This window comes from Fukomys damarensis, unplaced genomic scaffold (genome assembly GCF_012274545.1).
Source record: "Fukomys damarensis isolate Sample0158 unplaced genomic scaffold, DMR_v1.0_HiC HiC_scaffold_37, whole genome shotgun sequence".
Lineage (NCBI taxonomy): Eukaryota > Metazoa > Chordata > Mammalia > Rodentia > Bathyergidae > Fukomys > Fukomys damarensis.
The window spans coordinates 25,704,622-25,728,019 of NW_022900949.1; the positions used below are offsets into that span (position 1 = coordinate 25,704,622).

The window sequence follows — 23,398 nt, forward strand, 5'->3', positions numbered from 1 at the left end:
TATAATTGACAATGTGAAATAGGAAGAAAAGGGCTAAAGGTGTAGGGGAAGTAGGAAGGGTAGGGGAAAGGAAATAGGGGAAAAGAAAAAAAATGTGAGAAAATGAAAGAAAAGAATCAGGCTTCAAGAAGCAGCGTTATGTGTGTTGCATGTAAGCTCATTCGAGCTTTATAAATATATCATGTTTGCAACTCATTATAGTCATGTGTAATTTGCTTCTTGAGTCTGTGCTTATTATCAGATGACAGTGTTTCATTATGGGACTGATCATTTTTTCAAGCTTGTCTATATTTTCATTGGCCCAGTTTTTTCTTTTTGTCAAGAAAGGCAATGTCATTTACTTGCTCTCTAGTGCATTTACTGTGAGTTACACAATACTTCTAATTATTTATAATACAGATTATCTTCCTCCCCCTCAAGGCTGTCTTCATTGAGTAATTCTGTTCAGTTATCAGTGTCTGAGATTCTCTTGTTTATATTATTGCACCTAATTTTGCTTTTTATTTTATCCATTTATTGCATTTTATCATAAAGTATGTGACTATAAATACAACTCTGTCTTCGTGAGGCTTTTCCTTCTATCTTATTTAGAGGGTTATAAATCTGATTTCAGATTGTGGTGGCATACAGACAGGAGAGGCTGGAGTGATCACAAGCCCCAACTATCCTGGCTTGTACAGCAGCTTAACCCACTGTTCGTGGCTGTTGGAAGCCCCAGTAGGACACACCATCACTGTGAGTTCTTACGGGTCCATAAAAGACCTCTGAGATTGTCCTGGAACTTGAGTCTGCTTACGAAGCAAGTGACTTCAGCAGGCTTTGATTCTGCAGCCAGACCATTGTTCCTCCCTAAAATTCTCTCACTAGGTATCTCACATGGCATCTACGCATCATCTAGGATTACCAAAAAATGCCAGGTTGTTCATATTTAGGAGAATCTGTACATAGAAGACAAATCCATGTCTCGGAGAGAAGTGTATTCATGTTCTCGATCTGAGTTGCATTCTAGACCAGGGGACTTCCGGAGCCCCCTGAATGACTCTGCTACCTGGAGAGAAAACACTTCTCTAGATTTTCAAGCAAGACTTTGATGAGGAAAAAGAGTTGAGAGGAGAAGAGAATTAAAGAAGAGAAAGGAACACAAAATTGTGAATTAACACAAAATAAAAATATGTCTCCCACTAGGTAGATAAACTTGTTCACAGCTCAGAATGCCTGTGCTTCTTTTCTCCCCTGCAGCTCACATTCAGTGACTTCGATGTTGAAACTCACCCAGACTGTGCCTGGGACTCGGTGACTGTCAGGAATGGTGGCTCCCCCGAGTCACCCATTATAGGGCAGTACTGTGGAACTTCAAAGCCTAGGACAATACAGTCTGGTTCCAACCAGCTCACCGTGATTTTTAACTCAGACCAGTCAGCAGAAAATCGTGGATTTTATGCTACATGGAACACTCAAACCTCAGGTAAATAAAACCTTCTCTGCACTTGTGCTTTTTCAATGAGATTGTTTCTTATCTAATTTAATACAGAGGAATTCCTTGGATTAAGAGGGGAATTGGTTCCAGAACTCCAACAGACACAAAAACCTGCAGATGCTCAAACACCTTGTATAAAATGGCATCGAATTTGCGTATAACCTATGTGCATTTTCTCATATGTATTAGATCATACCTGGGTTATTTATAATTTCTGGTACCGCATAGAGACTATGTAAAATAGTTATTACGCTGTGTTGCTTAGTGAATAAAGGCAAGGAAAAATACTCTGCCTTTTTGATGGATATGAATGCTTTTTTTCCCATGATCTCCTATTGGTTGAAGCTCTGGATACAGAGCTGTCAGTTAGGAATGCCAACCATGCCTACGTTGTGCACCCGCTCTGTCGGGTTTCATGCCAGCTGCTCACACCTATCATTTCGTGGATCCACCATAGGAAGATAACACAGTATCTGTCTCCTGTGTTTTGCATGGACAGAAACTGAGGGTTAAGTGGATTGGCAACTTGATTAAAACCATACAGCTGCAATTGGTAATCAGGATTTGAGTAAAAGCCAGTTGGGCCGATTTTGTTCTTAGCACTGCAGGATCCAGCCTCCATGGACAAAAAACCATGGAACAACCAGGGGATCTCAAGTAATAGGGATGGGTGTTGGAATCACAAGCCACTTAAAATATTTGGAGCTTAAAGGGAGAATGCTTAGAGAGGGAAGGGCAGGAGAAGAAGTCTGTCTCATGAAGAGTCACGGTTTAATAACAAAGAGCTGTTGAAGAGGTTTTTGATTTAGAACAAATGCTGTACCTCCTGAGAACTGAGTCAAGATGGAAAAGATTCAAGTAGCTTTTGTGCCTATAAAATATAAACTTTGTGAAAATTCTCAAAGTATAGGAACTTGTACCAGATACATTATTTAGGATTTCAGAAAACCCTAAATACTTCACAGGACATTTCTTTCTCGTAGAGTAAAAGTTATTAATGGAGATCTTTCTAGAAAGAGTCCAGTCTTTGCTTAAACCACTGGCTACTGTTGAAGTCATAAATGAGTGTTAGAAGAACAAATAGTTTCCAGGGAGATAAATAAGAGCAAGAGAGCAGAGAGTGACCTTTACTTTAACTTCTTTTTGGATCGTGTTCATATTTTTCTTCTTCATTTTAAGAGTATGAAAATAATTCTAGATTTCTCTTTCTTTAAGCTCCTATAATTTATTTTCATCCATCAGTCAACTTCAATATGAATGATTAAGATCAGTTAATGGAAGGAATTTTCTGCAATTCAAAATTTCTTTTGCCAGTCCAGTGTATTAGAGTAAAATTACAAGTGAATACAGAGTCGTATTCTCATGTGTTAGTGGTACTGAACTTGCATTTTGCTCAGGGAAGTAAGAAATGTTGCCCTTGTTTGGAGACACTATAGAGGTCTATTCTATCTGCTTTATGGTGAGAAATTCATCATACATGTAACAAAACAGGAGCAGCTAAAGTGTCCTCCTGATTCAATGCACCTTATATTTATCGAGAATTCTCGCTGTGAACTGACCTACTCCGAAGATGAGTCACGTGTCAGGAACGATGAACTTAGAGCTCACATTTAGTCGTGTTTCTGCTCTAGCAGTCTCAAGTTTCCAGAATTGTTATTTTCCTTGCAGACTGATGACTTTTTCCGTGAAAAATTTTTCAGGTTGTGGTGGAATATTTCATTCAGACAATGGTACGATCAGATCACCTCACTGGCCACAGAATTTCCCTGAAAATAGCAGATGTTCCTGGACAGTGATAACTCAAGAAAGTAAACATTTCGAGATCAGCTTTGACAGCAATTTCCGAATCCCCAGTGGCAATGCTCAGTGTCAGAACAGCTTTGTGAAGGTCAGTGCACTTATTTATTTCACTGGAGCCGAACTAGTTTTGTGAACATAAACATTTAGGCTACAGATGACTCAGTCATTTCTCAGTGTAAGAAAGGAACAGTTTTGCTGCTCACATTTCCTGGATATAAAAGTGAGAAACCTCAGTGGACAGAAATTATGGGGAGTGCAATACATAAGTTGCACTGCAATTTTTCATTTGCTAATATCTAGAAATGGTAACTCAGTAGATTTTCCTCTGATTCTGTTAAATTCTCACGAGCATTAATGGTTCTTTCTTTCTGTGAAAACTAAAGAGAAAGCTCCCTTGCTCTTTTCCCTGCTTCTTTGTTTCCTTCCTTCCCTCCCTCCCTCCTTTCCCTTTCCTTTCCTTTCTCTCCTCCCTTCCTTCCTTTCTTCCTTCTTTTTCTAATAGATTATAAAGCACAAATGCCTTTACAGTGTTAGATATAAAGACGGGCAAACTTCATTTTTTTTGCAAAGTTTTTTTAAAGACAGAAAAAGAAAGAGGCTCTGCAGACTGAGTTTGAGCCAAGCAAACGTCAGAGCAGAAACACACCCTGGAGTGTGAGGGTGGGGCCACCATGCACGAGAATATGGGCCTCATTAAGGCAAACTTTAATGTATGCTGTAAAAATTATGGAAAATTAGAGATGTAGCTAATGGAATCTTCACCTTGGGCCTTAAGAGCCCCTGAGTGGAAAAGACCACGAGAGACCCACAGAAAAATGAGTGCAGCGGGGCAGTCAGCAAGGGTACCTTTCTCCATAGTTGCAGATCCTACTCACAGGGCACTTTCACTGTCCACTGAGCAGCAGTGATGTAGCTATAAATCCATTTCATCCATGCTACTCTGAATCTTATATATCTCTGCATGGCTGTGCCTTTTAGTGGGAAGAACAGTGACCCCAAGGTCACGGGAGTCTGGACTCCATTCTCCCTCATAGTTAACACTTGCGTATTCTTTTATGGGCTAACTAAACCTTTAAGCTTCCTATTATTTGACTGTAGGGTGAAGAGAATGACTCCTACTTTAGTAGGGCTGTTTTAAGCATTAGAGGCAAGAAGATATCATAATAGTGCTCAGCACTTGGAATATAAAATCACCTAGTGAAGTGGAAATGGCTTTTTTGTTAATGTTATTATTATTTCATATCAGCTCTTAAATTACATTTTATATCTTATTGATCCATGCTTCCTGTTTAAATGAAAATCCAATACTCCTATAAAATATGCACATAATGAGACACACTTAATAACCACTTTTTCTAATTGCTTTTTCCATGAAATAAGTGAACTCTTTTCCCAGTGATGAGTCAGTGTCAAGTGTACAGACTTAACTAAATCTCTTCATTTCTCCAATTGTAAAACTGAAGCTGAAAAATAACTTGGGCTCATTCCTCCTCTGATAGAATAGAGGGCCGTCTGACTCCACAAGCCCATAGTGCATGAGATCATTTGCAGACCTTGCCAAAAATAAGTGCTAGGGAAGTTCTCTTTTCCTACCACTGGACCTGAGAATCCTACCTCTGACAAGAGATACTAAATGGGAAAGAAGAACTCAGCAACAACACCCTTGGGTAGGAGGTCCCTTTTCCCTCTGAGCGCAAGATTCTCTTTCACCCAAAGATACTAGAGATGGGCAGAAAGGACAAAGGTTCGGGAAGCCTTCTGGTCCCCAGGAGCCAGAGGTGCTCCTTCCCTTTGCACAGACATTGCGTGGCCAGGCGTCATTGGTAGGAACGCCTACTACATTCTTCCCCTGCATCTGAGAACCAGATGGAGCACACCCTCTGTAGCACTAACGAGAGCTAGTAGGAATTCCAGTAGCACTATATAGACTAAGCAGACCAAAATTACAAAGTCCACGAAGATTCTGAAAATTAAATAGCTGTTGGAACCACAGCCCAAAAAAGAATGCAAGATCACATACAAAGCATAAACAGGGTAACTGCCTGCTAAAATAAAATATTTAAATAGGGCCCAGAGTCTCCTAGCATAATAAACAAAATGTCCAGGATACAATAAAAAGAACCCATCCTAACAGGAACAAAGACCATCACAACTGACATGAGAAAAACACAATCAAATGATGTCACCACTGAGATAACGGCATGTTAGAATTACATGACAAATATGTTGAAGGCGCTGTCATAAAAATGCTCCGGTTATCACAAACAGGTTTCCTGGAAACAAATAAAAATATAATATCTCAATTAAGAAATAGTGGTTATGAGCCAGGGATTTAGCTCAGTGGCACTGTGCCTACTTTGCAAGAGCAAGATCCTGAGTTTGATCCCCAGTACCAAAAAAAAAAATAGTGGTTGTAATGAAAGACTAATGGGAATTATGGAACTTAAAAATGGATGTAAAGAACTTGTTGGATAAACTCGGATGAAAGAGAAAAAGAATCAGTGAACTTGAGGACAGGGCGATAGAATTCACACCCTCTGAACAGCCAAGACAAGTGAGACTAGAAAAGCACAAACAAAGCCTTAGACACAAGAACCATAACAAAGGGTCCAACATTCATATCACTACAGTTCCACAAGGAGAGAAGAGAATGCAATCGAAAGAGTAGCCAGAGAAACCAGAAAGCAGAGGAAGGCTCAACCAAACTTTTTATATCTTTGCATATCTATGAAAATTATCCTTCAGGAATAAGGTTAAAAACAAAATGCTGTCATTTAAAGGGAAACTAAAAGAAATTACCACCAGAGGACTACCATTACAGACTTTCTCATAGTAGCTTTTCAAACAAAATGAAATGATGCAAGAAGGGATCTTGGAATATTCAGAAGGAAAAAGGAACATATAAAGAGCAGAAATACAAGCATACTATGGAACTATATTTGTAGGCTTATGAGTAATATTTAATAATTGGAAAAAAATTATAGTACCTTCTGTTGCTCAAGAAAATAAATAAATCAGTAAAGTAAAAGAATCTAAATAGCTATCTGACTTCCACACTTCACTCAAAGTGGTCCAGTTTGAGTGCTTGTACACGGTTATAATGACACATGTATTTTCACACCCAGAGTGATGACAACTACTAAAATTATATGAGGAGAAAAACCCAAAACCACTATACTTCAATCAAAATAGCCTCCCTAAGAAGCTCAAAAAAGCAAACAAGAGGAACATGAAGCAGTGGCAATAAATAGAAAGGAAACAATAAAATGGCAGACATAGCACAAGTATATAGCAAGTTTAATTGTAAATAGTTTAATTACACCAATCGAAATACAATGATTATTGGAGACAAAACATGACTCAAGTGATAATAAAATCACTTCAAATTCAAAGACATAGGTAGATTAAAAAGTTAAAGGGTCAGAAAAGATATGCAAATACTGATCCAAAAAAGCAAGAATGGCTATAATATATCTGAGAAAGTAGAATGCAAAGCGTGGAAAATTACTACTGTATCAGAAATGAGATCTTACATAGTGATGAAAGGATCAATCCATGGGGATGACAGAATGATTCTAAATATGTACCCACCAAACAGCCGGGCTACAAGATTAAACACTTAGACATCAAAACACCTCAGCAAGTTAAAGAATTGAAATACAGAGTATTCTCTTTGACCATATCAAAAGCCAGCTAAAAAGCAACAGCAAAAATAAAATCTTGCCAAAGGTTGAGCTGATCTGGAGAGGACTGACCTGGAATGGATCGGAGTAGTCAATTAAAACAACCATCCAAAGGGAACATCATGGGCAGGTCTTTAATCACTTACTGCAGTGGGGTAAGCAAGAAACTAAACAAGTAAAAAGTAAGGATGAAGTAGATCAGTGTGGCTGTGGGGATTGTCTTATGCTCAGTGAGCCCTAAACAAAAATTTTTTAAGAAGTTCTGCATACTGATTCAGAATGGAGAAGAATGTTTTCAAGTTTTTTTTATCCCCCTGACGAAGAAATCTTTGCAAATGTGCCTGGGGAGGCTTCAGCTAGAGAGCTCAAGAAAGGAGACCTCAGGAAAGAAGACCTCCAAATGAGGGTACCCAGGGACTATAGAAATGCATGAAAATGTAGCTGGCCATGGGGGCCAAAGTCCTGACTGCACCTCCTCCAGTGTCTGCAGTTTATTGGTTGTGCCGAGTCCAGTCTAAGGAGGACCCAAGGGAGGCCTGCCAAGTGAAACTTGTGATTGCCTATGGGGAGGCCTGAGCAGTCACATGTAGGTTTTGTCAAGGAGAGAAACCCCTCAAATCTGGAAATGTGCAGATATTAAGCAAAGAATTCATGAATCAAAGTGACAACTCAAAGAAAATTTAAAACTGCATAGACTAGAGTAAAAAATGATACTAAGCCTGTGGCTAAAGCTGTGATAAAAAGTAAATTTATAGCACTAGAGAGAAATAAAAGTCTGAAATCATTCATAAAGTTTTTACTTCAGGAAACTAGAGTAAAATAAATCTGAAGCCAGCAGAATCAAAGAAACGACAAAGATGAAAACAGAATGATCCCGAAAATAGGAAATCCACAGAAAAACATCAAGAAAACATAAAGATGGCTTTGAAAAAATTCATAGCAAGACTGATTAAAAATAAAAGATGAGAACACACAGTTGCCAGTATTAAATGGGAATGAAGTAAAGGATATCACCAAAATCTTGCAGCCACTGAAAAGATGTTTAGAGAATACTACGAACAATTTTATGATCATAAATTAAGCAGCTCTGGACAAATGGGTTAATTCTTTTAAACTACTGCCATAACAAATTATCTCAAACTTGGTGCCTTTAAATAGCAGGAATTTATTTTCCAACAATTCTGGGATGCAGAAGTTCCAAATATGGTGTCAGCTCCTTCCAAAGGTTCTGTAAGGCACATTATTTCTTGCCTCTTCAAGCTTCTGGTGACTCCACGCACTCTGGCTAGGGCTACATTGTTCCACTGTCTTCCTTAATGCTCACAGTGTCTCCTTCTCATCTCTGTGTGTCCCTCATCTGCACCTCTTGGAAGGACTCTTGTCTTATTTAAGCCCCATTTAGATAATTCATGCTGATCTGCTCATTTCAGGGCCCTTAATTAGATCACGTGCAAATACCCCTTTTCCAGATAGGGTAATAGTCATAGGATCTGGGGACCTATCTTGCAGGGACCTCTACTTAGCCCACTATAAACATGAGCTACCAAAATTCAACCATATGAAATAGATCATCAGAGTAGTCCTATGACTGTTCAGTAATAGCCCTTAAATTGTCCTTGAAAAAGCCCCTCAAAAAGAGATCTCCAGAAATGATTTGGCTAGAAAAATTCTATTAATTAAAAAAATTCATACCAACTTTAGTTTCTTTCAGAAAATAGATGCTTCCCAATTTATTTTATGAGAATTACACTCTGAGACCAAGACCAGATAAAAGCAGTTTACAAAAACACAGAAAATTAGAGGCTATATCTTACGAACATAGATGAAAAGATTCTTAATTTTTTCTTACAACTTAAATCTAACAACATATGAAATGATCTACACATGATGAGTAAGTGGGGTTTACTCCAAATGGAATAATCAACCACTGGAAAATCAACACTGGAAAATCAACCACTGAAGAATATGGTATATTGGACTATATCAGAATGCTAAAGAAAAAAAGCATATAATCATATTTTTGTATAGGAAAAACTTTGCAGAATCAAACATGGATTTATAATAAAAACTCCCAGAAAGTTAAGAGTAGATAGGAATTCCTCATTGATAGAAGCATCTATAAAAACACGTACAGGTACTGTCATACTCAATAGTGAAAGATGGAACATTTTTCTCTGTGAAATTGGTAACAGGTAGAATGTTCATTTTCTCCACTTGTGTTCAGCATGATACTGAAAGTTTTAGATATTGTAATGAGGGAAGCAAAATAAATAAAAGACTGGCGATGTTGATTGTCTTCAAAGAAGACATTTATATAATGTTTGAAATGACAGCGGTTTAGAAATGGAGAGCAAATAGCCTCAGCTTAGATGAATGCGTGGGAGTGCACGGCCCATGCAAGGACAACTGTAAGGGTCCTCCTGGGGTCGGAACTGTACAGTATCTTCAATGTAATTGTGTACAACTTGTACGCAAATTAATACAAGTGCTGGCAAAACTGAGAAACTGGTGAATTGGTGGGCGGCACATATGTCAGCTACCTGATTGTGAGTAGTTTTGAAAGACGTCAATAACCTGGTTATGAAAGTTGTGAGAACTGAGAACTATGTGCAAAGATTTTTCTCTGTGTTATATCTTACAACTGCGTGTGAATCTGTAATTACATGGGTAAATACACGTTTTCTAAAAAAATAACTTCCTGTGTAGTAAAGTATAACTTGCAGCAAGACTGAATTATATAAAACTCTAATAAGAGCCAGAGGGCTTTTGACCAGATGGCAGTGTAGTGACATTTTGTGGATTCGATATAGTTTTGAGGAGTCCTGGGTCACATAGCCCGAGAAATGAGCTCCAGACTGACGGGGAGGCACCGGGAACTTGGTAACTCTCCTAATTTTCCACATCATCCTTATTAACCGTGTATTCTTACGTCAGAGATACAAGTGTCACATTCATAATTAATGACTGCAGAAAACTTTAAGCACTTGAACATGTTTGAAGTTGTTCATTAAAAAACTTGAGGCTCCTTATTTTAAAAGTATAGCTCTTCTTACTAAACCTATTTAGTAATACTTGTCTGTTTAGTAATGTAGTAATCTTTGTCAAAATAGTGCAGAAAAGTATTTCTCAGTAAGCCATGCTCGTTTTATAAAATGTAGATAAGAAATTGTGTACACTGTTTCCCTAGATAATAGATTGAGAGGAAAAACAATCTTAGAGTTTTAATCTAAACCTTAAGTAAAATTGGGTGTGTTAAGTAAAATGCCCCTTTCCAGACATTTTTATTGATCTTAAGCATTTGGCAGAATATCTGTACTTTTGTTCTTAAGCACTACTGCCAGACACCTACTATATCTCATAAATGGCAAATGTGATTTCTCTGAAGTGAGGTGACTAACAGCTAGATACCCAGTGTTTGAAAATCAGTAGAAATTACATGGCTTCAAAGGCTGAGAAGTGTGAAATCAATGCTGTGAATCAGTGTTCTCTCACACTTCTTCCTATGGCCTGATTTCCCAGTTGAAATCTTTCTTATTATGGCTTGATGTTTTATTGTTCGAGGAATGTCTTTGGAAGAGAAGCATTCAAAGGGAATACATTTGTATAATTTGAGGTGAGGAAAATGTTGAATGGTTGAGTAAGACCATCCCATTTCCAATGACTTTCTTGGACTGGGTCATTCTGTGTGTGTGTGTGTGTGTGTGTGTGTGTGTGTGTGTGCGTGCATGTGCATGTAGTACCTTGGGTGTTTATTGATATCCCCAGCCCCATCTTCTAGATGCTACCACCCCAGAAATCAGATACATCCTGACAAATATGTCTTGGGGAAGGCAGTCTCAGCTTGATTGGGTCAACTGGAAGTTCAGAAGAATGTGATAGATTGTGGTTGATTTTGTAAACTCCATAGCAAAACAAAAATAAACACAACTCTTCTGGAAGTCAAACTGGGGCGGAATATTTGAAAAGCACCTTAAATATTTCAGATTTGCTTGTGTTGTATTTACCATTATGGTTTTTTTTTCTGTATGTACCAGATGACCATTACCTTAAAACCAAAGCACATTAAAGTACCATTAGAAGAAAAACGCAGGTACTGACTCTGTTTGTGGCCCTGCTAGGTGTGGGCAGGACCCAGGCAGACCATTGAGGGCCTGTTGACCACACGGTGTGGGGATGTGGCTCCCAGCCCCCTCATCATATCAAGAAATGCATTCACTATGGTGTTCCAGTCTCAGGAGGCGCCAGCCCAGGGCTTCTCTGCATCCTTCGTAAGCCGTAAGTAGTACTGAAAACCAAACCCAGAGGTTACTGAAAGAGTGTGGGTGCCACAGGCCATCCTGGGGTGAGGTGCACAGCTGTGCCGGGGGTGGCTTGAACTGGGGACGCCAGGGAAGGAGTATGAGTGAGTCACCTACTCTGAAAAGGACACCCATGCGTCAAGTATCAGCAAGACTAGAACTGAACTGAACAGCACGTAGGTCAATTGACTTAGGTGCTGCCAGCCAGCATCTGAACACACACCCAGAATCCAGAGTGGGCAGTGTTTGGCAGCTGCTTAGACAACTGCTGTGCCTGGCTCAGGGCACGTTGACCACCTGCATCAAAATTTCTTGGAGGGCTTGAAAAATTTACGGATTTGGGGGCCTCAGCCCAGATCCATCTGAAGCCAGCATTTCCATACCTGTGGGCTTGCCTGTTTGCTCTCTTGTCCAGGGGGCCTCTCGTGTCTGTAAACTTTGGGAACCACTTTCTTGGGGATTCTCCCTTCCTAGCTGGCTACATAAAGCCATTTCCATGATCACTGCATGCAAATTAGGTTAGTGGGAATGGTAGCAGTTTCCCAGCCTGAGAAGCAACGTCCTGTGCCTGCTGGCTGAAGTAAATCACGTAGCCACGAACTGCAGGTTGCTGTGTGGGAGAAGATTGCAGGCAAGGAATTAGAGAGAATAATGCAGAAAATGGGTGGTTCAGTCATAAATAGAAGAATGAAGCTAATGGGAAGGAGGCCTGACAGAGCCTGTGCCTCATGGGGACTTCAGATTTTTGTGTGTGTTGAAATATGCGTACCAGTGTTAAAGGACAGTTTCGTAACTGAGGGGTCAGGGGATGATATGAATTAACTAGGTAATGGTTGTGTGAGAAGAAGCACCATCTAACGGCAGAAAGATGTTTGTCTCTATTTCTGACACCAGGGATTCACATGAGAATTTGATAAGAATTGCAAATTCACCTAATTTTTAAAAGCCACTACCATCGTTCTTATACACAACTAATAGCTTTCTAATAAGACATTTTCAAAACATCAAGTGTACAAAATACTAGTTAGATATACGTAACTGTATCAGTTTTATTTCTTCAATTCACATGAACCATATTCAATCTTTGCTGTTATCCTTTTTTAATACCTTAATGTTAAGGGATTGATGTGCGGTAAAATTTCTACTACTTAGCACCTAAATTCTTCACCCTTTTCTTAAAAAAATTTTTTTTTAATTTTTAGATATATGCTTACTTTTATTTTTGTGCTTTTTTATTAATTTCTCATTTTTATTAATATGTGTTTGCAGCACAAGCAATTTACGTGAGTCCTTGGGGAGTGGGTACATGCTCGTAATATATCTTATTTCTTTATTTTAATCCCTTTCATTTCCCTCCTCCTGTAATTCCCTTTTCCCCATTTCCATTCCTACTCATATTATTAATCTCAGCTCATGTTACAGCGTATAATATTTACATTCTCCAAGGTGATTAGGTTCCTGTACTTGGCCTGTCCTTATTCTACTTATTTCCCCTTCCCCTCTCCCCTGCCCTCACCCTTGGGCCCTTTCCCATTTGCAAGAGATCCATCCCCTGTCCATTTCTGTCCATCCTTTATTATTCTCTTTGTTTGTACTTTGCCTTGTGCAGATGAGAGATACCATACGGTCTTTAAGCTTCTGTGTCTGCTTTATTTCCAAGTGCACTCGCTGTCTACAAATGACTGGAATGTGCCCTTCTTTTGTAGCTGAGTAGTGGTCCATTATGCATATTTTTTAAAAAATCAGAGCTTCTTCCTCTCAGTTATTGCTTCTTCCCATTGGAATATCTCAGGGAATTGTCACCACAGAATCGAAGGAATATGACATCTTTTCTTTACTGATTAAATAGACGCAGCATGATGTTCTGATGATGTCTTCTGTGTTCTCACATAGGATGTGGCTATAATTTCACTGGCTCTTCGGGTTACATTATTTCTCCAAACTTCCCAAAACAATATGACAACAATATGAACTGCACCTACCTGATAAAGGGTCGTCATCGTTCTGTGGTTATCCTGACTTTTAAGTCTTTCCACTTGGAAGGTAAGTCTGCTCTTCTTCAAGAAGTTACTTAATTTTAATGGACAGAAGTTGTATCTGTGAAGTGTACACCATGATGTTTTGAATTATGTATGCATCGTGGAATGGCTAAATGAAGCTACTTAACATATCCATTAACTCACATTGAATTTTTTGGGTGATGAGAGCATTTAAAATCTATTTCCTTAGCAATTTTCAGCAGTGAAAACATTGTTACTAATTATAGTCACCAGTCACCATATTATACTCTAGATTTCCTGGATTTATTCTCCCTGCAGAATAAAGTGGAGTTTTGTGTTCTTTGACAAACACCTCCCCGTCTGGCTTCCCCCAGCATTTGGTAACCACCACTCTACTTTGCTGTGCGTTCAGCTGTTTCCGATTTCACGTGGACGTGAGATCATGCCGTATTTATCTTTGTATACGCGATGTCCCTCGGGTGCGTCCCTGCTGTCACAGATGACGAGACTTCTTTTGAGGCTGTGCGTATTCTACTCTGTTTTCTTCATCATTCATCCACGGATGGACCCTTGCATTGGTTCGTGTCTTGACTAGGAAGAAGAACCCTGCAGTGCATGTGGGAAACCTTTATCTCTCTAACATACTGACTTCATTTCTTTTGTGTGCATGCTCGGGAATGGAGTTGCTTGACTATATGATGGTTCTAGTTCTCATTTTTGAGGAGCCTGTATACTATTTTCCATAATGCTGTGCCAGTTTACATTTCTACCAGCAGAGTAAAAGGATTCTCTTTTCTCTGCATTCTCACTAACACCCATCTCTCATCTTTCGATATTACCTGTGGAAGATGTTTACTCTTAAATAAATTACAAATAATTCTTCACAAAGTAACAAGAATAGAGGTAGTGACAGTGTATTATCACCATTGGAAGAAGAGAATAAATATATGTTACAGAGAAGATCTAATGTTAGTGTGAATAAAATTCCATCCGAGTTTTAAAGAACCCAAATACTTTTCCACAGATCTCATCCAGAAGTGGAAACATAGCATAAAAACCTTAAGGACATATGTATCACATAAATTGCTGGAAGAAAATTAGTATGAAATGTGTTACATGTTAACATAGCCTTCATTATATTTATTTGCACTTGCCCTCTATACAATACATGTGAGTGCATTCACACACACACTAAACTAACCAGCAATAGAAACTGTCTTGTTGAGTGAAAATAAGTACTCAACAAGTATTGAGTGAATAAATGAGATTAATAACTTGTACCCTGCTTTTATTAACTTTGCTGTGAGCTATCTTTCATCTCCTTTTCTTTGTGACCTTCATCTTGATTGCTTTGTCCTGAAGCTCCTAGACACAGGTGTCCCTTGTTTGTTCATTTCCAAACTCAGCAGTGATGGCGAACCTTTTAAGGGCAAATACCCACTCTGCAGCCCAAACCCACTTATTGATCACAGAGTGCCAAGACTGCAATGAAACCTGAATATTAAGGTTTTAGTTAAAAAAGAAACAACTCATACATTAATATCTTTGGTCTTAGAAGAAAAACAAATAGCACGTATGCCGTAGGTTGGCCAGCCCTGTCTTAGAGCATTAGAGATGGCAGATGGAATGTGGCTGTTAGTTTGGGCTCTGGCTGACCACAGACATGACTTGGTGGTTAAAGGTGTGAGGACATTGACAAGAAACCCCTGTGAGAGAGTATTTTCAGTCCCTCCTGGTTGTAGTAATAAACCTCACTATTGGTGAAGCTGCTCCTGCATATTTAGAGTGTCTTTCTCTTTGGGTTACTCTCTCTTGGTAGAGAACAGTTGACACTTAGCAAAATGCTCTTATAGTATTCCGTATCCAGGAGACTTACAGTTTGTGAAAGTAAAAATGGCACATTCATAAGTTGAGAAATTATACAAACCTTCCCGCATGTTTTACTTTTTCTATGGCATCACCTTCTTTTCCTAGAACTCTGCAGCTGTACTTTTTAGCACATACTAGAAAATGCTGGCTATAAATTGATGTATCACTGCGAATGTGGAATATAAAGTAAAATGTAGTCTGTTAGCATTTTCTGGCACGAAATCTCAGTAACATGACATGTACATGAGGATGGGTAAGTGATATGTAAGATGATCCAATTTCTACTTAAAGTAACACACACGTCAGTGAAATCTGTAAGGTTGTGAAGCACTACTTTGCTGTCACTGTGTGATTTAGAGGTGATTGTTATTGGCTTCGTCATGCCATTCGTTTCATTTTTATTATGAGTGAAAGTTATTTTAGTAACAGTAAAACACATAGCTAATATTTTACATTCACGTGTGCTTTTGTTTTACATTAAATCACATAAACATGAGAATGTTGTAGGTTGATACCATTCACAACCAAAAGAGGACTCACCGATAATACACCATCAGGTCACAAAGGCACAGCTGCTATCAGCAGCATGGGTGCTCTGGGAGGAGTCTTACACCTGCTGAAGCAGTAGTTCCCTGGGCTTAGCTTTCTGGGTAGGAAAGGGGCGGCAAACTTCAGCATCCCTGGGGTGTGGTGCAGTGGGGGCCGGCGTAGAGCTTAGGATGAGTCTACACATCAGGCCAGCCACTGCCTGGCCACGTGACTTGTGCAGTTTTGCTGGTCCAAGCTCATACCAGAGCCATGCACCACATAAGGACATTTGGGGATGCGACAGTGGTCCCATGCAGGATCATCTGCCGGTGTTGTAGCCGTCTTAGTTTGTGTCAGTCCACACTGAGGCACAGTAAAAGCACCTAATGGTGCATTTCTCAGAACATACCCTCATCGTCATGAAGCATACGACTGGATATGCAAAATAGTAGTTATGAAAGTAATACCAGTGTGATTACTACTAATTAGTAATGATTTGCTAATCTGCACCCAGTTGAAGAGCCTGACTCTTTTGGCAAGAAGATATCCTTATGGAAAGGTCTTGTGACATTTCCAGCCTTACAAGTACTCAGCATTTTCACACTGCTAAGTGGATAATTCCTAGCTACAGACAAATCATGATTCCCCACAAAGGGCAATGTTAATCAAATTTATTTTATAATTAGATTCTGATTTCTGACCACATCAGTGGTGACATTTATTGAACACCAACAAACCGGAGAGTCTTTGGCTCCGGCAAAAACAACCTTTTCCAGGCCCTGCTGAAGGAAGCCTGAGGGATTCATGTGCACGTCTGTTGTGACACCGCTGAGAATCGCTCTCAGAGGTCATAGCTCTGGGGAGGGAGCATTGGCCTTTCGGCTGCTACAGGCAGTAGAAAGTGATTCCCGGAGACTCTGCTGAGCCCAGCGCACCAGCAGGGTCACTGCTGACTTAGGTGGACAGGAAGGCTCTCGAACTGTTGTCGTAATGGGCTATTAGTACAAAAAGATAGAACTGCAAGGAGAAGATGGGCCATCGCAGGCTACAAAACGGTATGGGCAGCACCCTGGTCCCTTCACTGTGGCTACTAATCACTGACTACCGGTCAGGGAAGATGGGACTACTCAGCACATGTACGCTGCCGAACCTCTGAGACCGGCTTTCCACTCGCTGCAAAGTAAGCCGTTCTGGAAGCGTGTTGTTCTGTGTTGGCCTAAGCGTCTCTAACTTTCTCAGTATTTTTACATTTCCAATATAAGCCATCCTACAAACTACAGATTGTTAGTATTTTGGCTTATTTTGGAATCGAGTGTTATTAAATACTTATTTTATTTACCCCAATATTAAATAGTCCACAAGTGCATTTTTGTGATCTTTTACTCACGTGGCCAAGTTGATGCCCTCAAGCTGCTAGACAAATTATTGGCTCCATTTTTTACTTTGTAGATGAAACACGGAGCAGATGAAAGTAAGATAAACCAATGCCTTCTGTACCTGTTTTCTCTGTCATTACAACAGGACAGTAACATTGATTCGTCTTACTGATAGCAAAGGTTTTGTTTATTTGTTGGATGGTGCCGGGGGTCAAACCCAAGACCTGATGCATGCTGGGTAAGTGCTGTACCACTGAGCTACATCCCAGCCCCTGGAGATTTTTAATTAAAAGGGCCTACATCTGGGCTAATCACAGTCAGTGTTGCTCAGATCCAGGGTAATGCTCACCCACATTGTCTGGTCAGGTAGCACATAGCCCGTGCATGGGGGCCACCGAAGGGCTTATGTGCTTTTGTCCTTTGGCTTCTAGGGACAGTCTCAGCAGTCCAAAGAGGGGCGGGGTAGACTTTCAGAGCAATCAGCTAGGCAATCCTACCTAATATCTGCCCGGATTCTCTTTGATTAGCTTGAAGTCCTGGCTTACAAGCTATAACTAATGTAATGCTAAAAGGAAAGAAAATTTAGTTTTTAGATTTTTCTCTTTGCTCATCACACCGCACAACAATTGAGTTTTGTCCGTTGTTTTATTTTACATTTCCCCTCATGGACATTGTAAAGAAAAGTGGCATTATGCAACTTACCATTTCGTGTCTCCGCTTTCTCAATTGTTTCTAAAGAATTCAGAAGGTGGGCCCATTTCATGGTGAATTAGTTTAGAAGAAACTGAGCAATGGTTCTTTTGAAATATTCTCTATTGATATTTTATTAAAACTGTCAGGGCACTGAGGGAACTGCTTAGATTCTGTGGGATTCCTGCCTTCACACTGGATGGAGCCTAGTTTTGTGCTGGCCTGTGCCTCTCCCGGCTGAATCATTCTGCCACCCACAAGACCAGTTCCCGCGCTTTGCAGAGTGAAGCTAATTAGGCAGGGGACAGATGCCTGTCAGTGGTTTCCCTTGAACAGCGGCCATCCCTAAACCCTGTACTACTTGACTGAAAAGGTTTGATTTTCTCTACAGTTTCACAGTGTCTTCACCAAATGATTCTCCCTCCGGTTTAGTCCTGTTGGGCACTTCTGCCTCTCTCTCCCCATGACTCAGAAGAAAAATGAGTCAGGTTCTAAATTCCACAAGTTTGTGCTATTTGCCACAATACTCAACCTTAGGTTTTCTCTCACGTCTTTCCAACATTTTAGAACCATAATAGAATTCAGAGCTAGACACTGCACTGCAGTCCCCCAAAACGTAGTAAAAATTAAATTTTACATAGAACCCTACCTGTCCCAAACAATAAATATGTATCAGGAAGGTAAAAGCAGTCATAAAAACAAATCATGGGCAGTTATTTTACAGCTCAAACGTTTCCGCAGGAAATACGTATCAAGTCATTTATTGAAGATAACCGTAAGAGTGATCATGACTGCCTGTCCTGTATTCTTGGGCTTCAGGGAGCGTCTCTTCCTAACACGTTCTCCTGCCTGACTGATGCCACCTCTTGGCCATAAACTCAACTTTGATATCTGTCTTGTTTCTTAAAGAACTTTATCCAGATCTTGGCAAAGCTCCTGCCTCTCCCTAGGAGGTAGTTGCACCAGTTGTACTTAATGCATTCTACTTGAGAGTCCTGCATACGTCTAATTATGTATGCAGTCGGCTCCTTATTTAATTATGGAATCGCATCCATTTATTTTCTGACGGCCACTGTCTGTATCACCTGCTGTCTTCTCATGGAAAAATCATGCTGCTTTCTTTGATCTAATGCACCGATGTGGTATGTAGCCCACTTTAAAAGATGTGTGTGTGTGTTACTTGATTTCTTGGGGCACAGGTTTTGTAACTCATTTTCTGACATATTACCTTGTTCTTAGTAGTCCTTGATAAATCTTTAGATTTGGGTAACTTTGCCAAGTTCTGGCATTTTATGGGTGTCTGCTTTCTTATGGTTAACATCTGTGAGGACATCCCGTGTGAAAGGAATGACTGCTAGAAAAGATAGAAGGATTTTTTTGTAATCCATTAAATTTGGCTGAGTTTCACAACTTTCAATTTACTGAGTCTGGTTTTGAGAACAAGTGGATTATCTTGAATGATTTGTTTAATTGTATATTCTGTTGGCATACACCAAGAAATTCAAATTCCCTCACCTCCCCACTCAACTTTGTCTACATCTCCCCAGCTAACTTTCATCTCTTTTAAAATGTTCATTGAGTTTATTGGTACATTTTAGGTACACGATATGATAACACTCATCATCAGGTATTTGTACCTTTACATGATGTATCTTGGTTCTTATTCCCCATTCCCCTGCCCTCCCTTCAACCCCTCCATCCCTCCCTAGTTACAAAAACTTTGTTTCTGTTTTTTTCCTTTTCTCATGTTTATTCCTTTCCCTTCTTTCCTTTCCCCTACACCTCCACTTCCCCTTTCCCTTCCCCTTTGGACCTTTTCTTCCTATTTCACATTATCTGTGATACATTTTGATCCTCATTCTAACCTTCTTCTTGTCTCTTACCTTTTGTAAACAGTTAATGAGTTGTGATTATGTCTCAGTATCCAATCGCTATTTATTGATAAACTTTCTAGAATTCAACTAGTGCCTTTAACTAATTGGAAGAATAATCAAGTATAAGACCCCCTTTACCTTAGGTATCATAGCCTTCCTATAGTTTTCTAAGCTGAGTACTATTGTGATATCCTATATTCTTAGACCAATAATTTATAAACTAACTTCAGAATGAAAGGCATCTGCACAGCAGGCTGTTTAACAAATACACAACCAGTAGTTTAACCTAGCATCATGTATATTTCCCTGCATTCTGTTTGGCTAAATAACTTTGTACATTATTGCTAAATAAAGATTTTTTTTAATACAAAGTATTTTTTTATTTTCAAACTCATTTACTCTGTATTTTTAAAATCCATTTGAGCTTTTGGCATCTTAAAGAAAAATTCTGGAGTGGTAATTAAAGTACATAATTTGGCAGTATTCAAACTATGAATCTGAATTTAATCTCCTTATCACATTACTTCTAATTACATGATGGAATCATTAAAGTTAATTCTTTCACATTTATGACCAATTATAAGCTTTTCTATTCTAGGATTTTTAAAATAAGGGAATTCTTTGAGGCTAATTTAATAAATAGAATCTAAAATTGATGCCTCAAAAATCTTGAAGCTGCATAGAAACTGAGCTAAGGAGCTGAATACAACCCTAAATTAAGATTTAAATGACATAAATATTTTCTCATTAAAAAACCAGGTTTGTCTAAGCTAATACTCAGATGCAAAGAGTGGGGAGGAGCACCCTGACTCTCTTTAATCTACAGATGTTTAAAAATAAATGTATTTGTCAAGCTCCTCTGAGTTAAAAGTAGTAGAATACCTTCACGGTAGTTTAGGTATAGAGTTTATTAGAAGGACTCTGGGTTCCCTCATCTCATGGAAGGAAGGTTTAAGAACAAGAACAGAGCAAAAAACTTCTCGAACAGGGGGAGCAGAGACAGGAATCCTTCTCCAGGCTCTCTTTCCCCGCCCTTTTTGCTGCTTTCTGCCTGCTAGCTTCCTTTCACTTTATTATTTCTTCATGAGTCAGGAAATACTGCTGACGATGTTTTCCAATTTAACCTCTTTGGCTGCTACCGTTGCCTCCTCTTACTCACAGTCCCAGCGTAACCAGTTGGCCTACACTGGGTCCAGTGTCCTGCCCTGGAGCGGGCAGTCTTACATCGACAGAACATAGGAGGGTGAGGTCCCGTGAACAGCAGTAACGACAATTACTATAATGGCGACAAAAGTGCTACCATGTTGGTTAGGAATTTCCACAGCACAATTACAGGGAAAAGAATCAGCCTGCCTTGAGCAGGAAGGAGCCTTAACTCTGCTTCATTTAGCATCTTCATGATGCCATCGAGTATCTTCCTGCTCTTGTTCTTACCCTGTGCTGCTCCGGTATGAGCCTTGCCCTAAGGCTGGCTCCTCTCCTAGCTGCAAGGTAGCTTCTCTCAGCGCTGGGGCTCAGAAAAAAGACAGATGGCATCTATCCAGCTGTAGGGTAGGACGGACTTAATGTACAGACAGACAATAGACAGGGAGAGGCGCTCAGCCTCCTTAGTCAGGGGTAAGCAGATCAAAACCACAATGAGCTACCAGTGCACCCTCACTAGGGAGGCTGTGATTTCACAAGTAGACAAAGGAAGTGTTGACAGCAATGTAGAGAAATCAGAACCTTATACATTGTGAGTATGATTATAAAATGGTACCACCACTCAAAAAAAGGGAATGGAAGGATCTCAACTTATTAAACATGTAGTTAATGCATGATCCAGCAATTCTACTCCTAGCTGTGTACCCAGGATAAGCGAAAACATCAGTGTTTTGTCAACTGATGATATTTTCTTTCAGTAAACCCTGGGCTTTCACACTTTCACACTACATCCTGTCATTTTAATGTTTTTATTTTGAAACAGAGTCTCACTAAATCACTAATTTGCCCAGCCTAGGCTCAAACCTGTGATCCTCCGGCCTCACTCCCAGAGTGCTAACATTGCAGGCACATGGCACCACCACACTTGGCTCTGATGAACAAATTTTTTTTTAATGCGATATAACCACACAATGAAATATTATGCTGTCATAAAAAGGAACAAAGTATGAACATTTGTTACCGCACGGATGAACCACAAAAGCAATGTGTTAAGTAAAAGAAACCAATCACAAAAATTTACATGTTGTGTGCTTTTCTTTCTGTGAAATGCTCAAAATAGGCAAATGCATGGTAACGGAAAGTAGATTTGTGGTTGCATAGGACCACAGAGGGGACAGAGAGGATTACCAGTAGGGTGACGGAAAGGTAGCATGGGGAAGATTGTCAAATTCCTACTGCAGTGCTGCTGTGAATTGGTAAGCATCTTTCCAAAAGGCCACTTGGTAACCCTGGGAAAGAAGCTTGCCAGTAACTATTTCTAAGGAGAAATAAGAAACTGCCCCAAGTATGCGTGTCCTACGATGTTTGTTTTGACAATGTTTTTAGTCACATGTAGAGAACATAAAATTTATTGAACACGGAAAACCGGCTGAGTGGAGTAATTTTTAATTTGATGTATGTATTAGTAAATGTTTTAAAAGACTGACACATAGAAATGCATGGCATTGTGTTATTTTGTGTTAATAAAATGAGGTTATAAAAGACTGCAATGCATATGACCCGGTAATAGTCACCTGTAAAAATGACCAGAAAAGTTGTTATTTAAAATTCTTTTTAATTTCCTACTTATTCTGTGTTTTTGCTTTTTGTTTTGGGGGTTTTTGTTTGTTTGTTTGTTTTTTGGTACCAGGGATGAGCTCGGGCCCTTGCACTTGCAAGGCAGGTGGTGGAAGCACTGAGCCAAATCCCCATCCCTGTTGTAGTTTGTGTATTCGTTTTGTAATTTAAAAACAGGACCGCAGTATGTATTTTTACAATCCCTGGATCCTTAGGCTAAGGTTATTTGGGTGAACACGGAAGAACCATGACGCGATTTCCATGGGCAGGCGTCTCTTGTGTGCACACGGCTTTGCGGAAGGTTTCTTCGGGCTGCGCTATAGACATTTGGCGCTGGGTGGCTTTTTTGCAGCAGGAGGCTCGGCCTGGGAGATGGTTCTGTCCTCTGCGGCAATGCTTCTCAGCATCGCTGGCTTCAATGGGGCAGCAAAAAAAATGACTACAGTTATTGCCGCGTATGCCATGGGAGGCAAGTTGTCTCTGGTTTGTAATCACTAAACTAAATGAACTATCTCATGAAGGAAGAAAATTTGGGATTCTTTTCAGGGTAGAATGTCTATCGTGAAGTTTGCTGTTTTCTCATACCCATCCTTGTTCTGATTCTGCTGTAACCATTGTTTCGTCAGGAAAAAAAGCTGGAAGTTGACAGGCTGTCATCTCTTGATCCTTACTCTAATTTTCTATCAGGTGCACGAAATCATCCTAGCATTTTGCTTTAAGGTTCACAGCATTCATTGCCTGTGTTTTTCTGATCATGACACCACTTGCTCTGTACCCTGCACAGCTCGCTCCGCCCTCACTGGAAGCTGCGACAGTGACGGTGTGCGCATTCTCAGGGGTGACAGCCTCTCCTCCGCACCCGTTGCTACCGTGTGTGGTGACGAGACCTTGGATCCCGTGACGCTGGCTGCTCCGGTGCTGCTTAACTTCTACTCTGATTCACGTGTCACCGACTTTGGGTTCAAGCTTTCCTATGAGGTCATCTGTGAGTAACTATAAGGGTACAGGGTGGGTTCTCCTCCCCCTCCTCCCCTCCCCCTCCC

At 39.9% G+C, this 23,398-nt stretch overlaps 1 protein-coding gene across 1 annotated transcript in view; it reads left to right on the forward strand.

The window, feature by feature from the left end:
- The window catches only part of Cubn (cubilin), a 263,953-nt gene that overhangs the window by 202,861 nt on the left and 37,694 nt on the right, over window positions 1–23,398 (forward strand). The window contains exons 52-57 of the mRNA XM_010607108.3: window positions 614–735; window positions 1,240–1,465; window positions 3,178–3,365; window positions 11,079–11,235; window positions 13,152–13,301; window positions 23,140–23,340. Coding sequence (XP_010605410.1) covers window positions 614–735; window positions 1,240–1,465; window positions 3,178–3,365; window positions 11,079–11,235; window positions 13,152–13,301; window positions 23,140–23,340 — 1,044 coding nt within the window. The remainder of the gene's footprint in view (window positions 1–613; window positions 736–1,239; window positions 1,466–3,177; window positions 3,366–11,078; window positions 11,236–13,151; window positions 13,302–23,139; window positions 23,341–23,398) is intronic.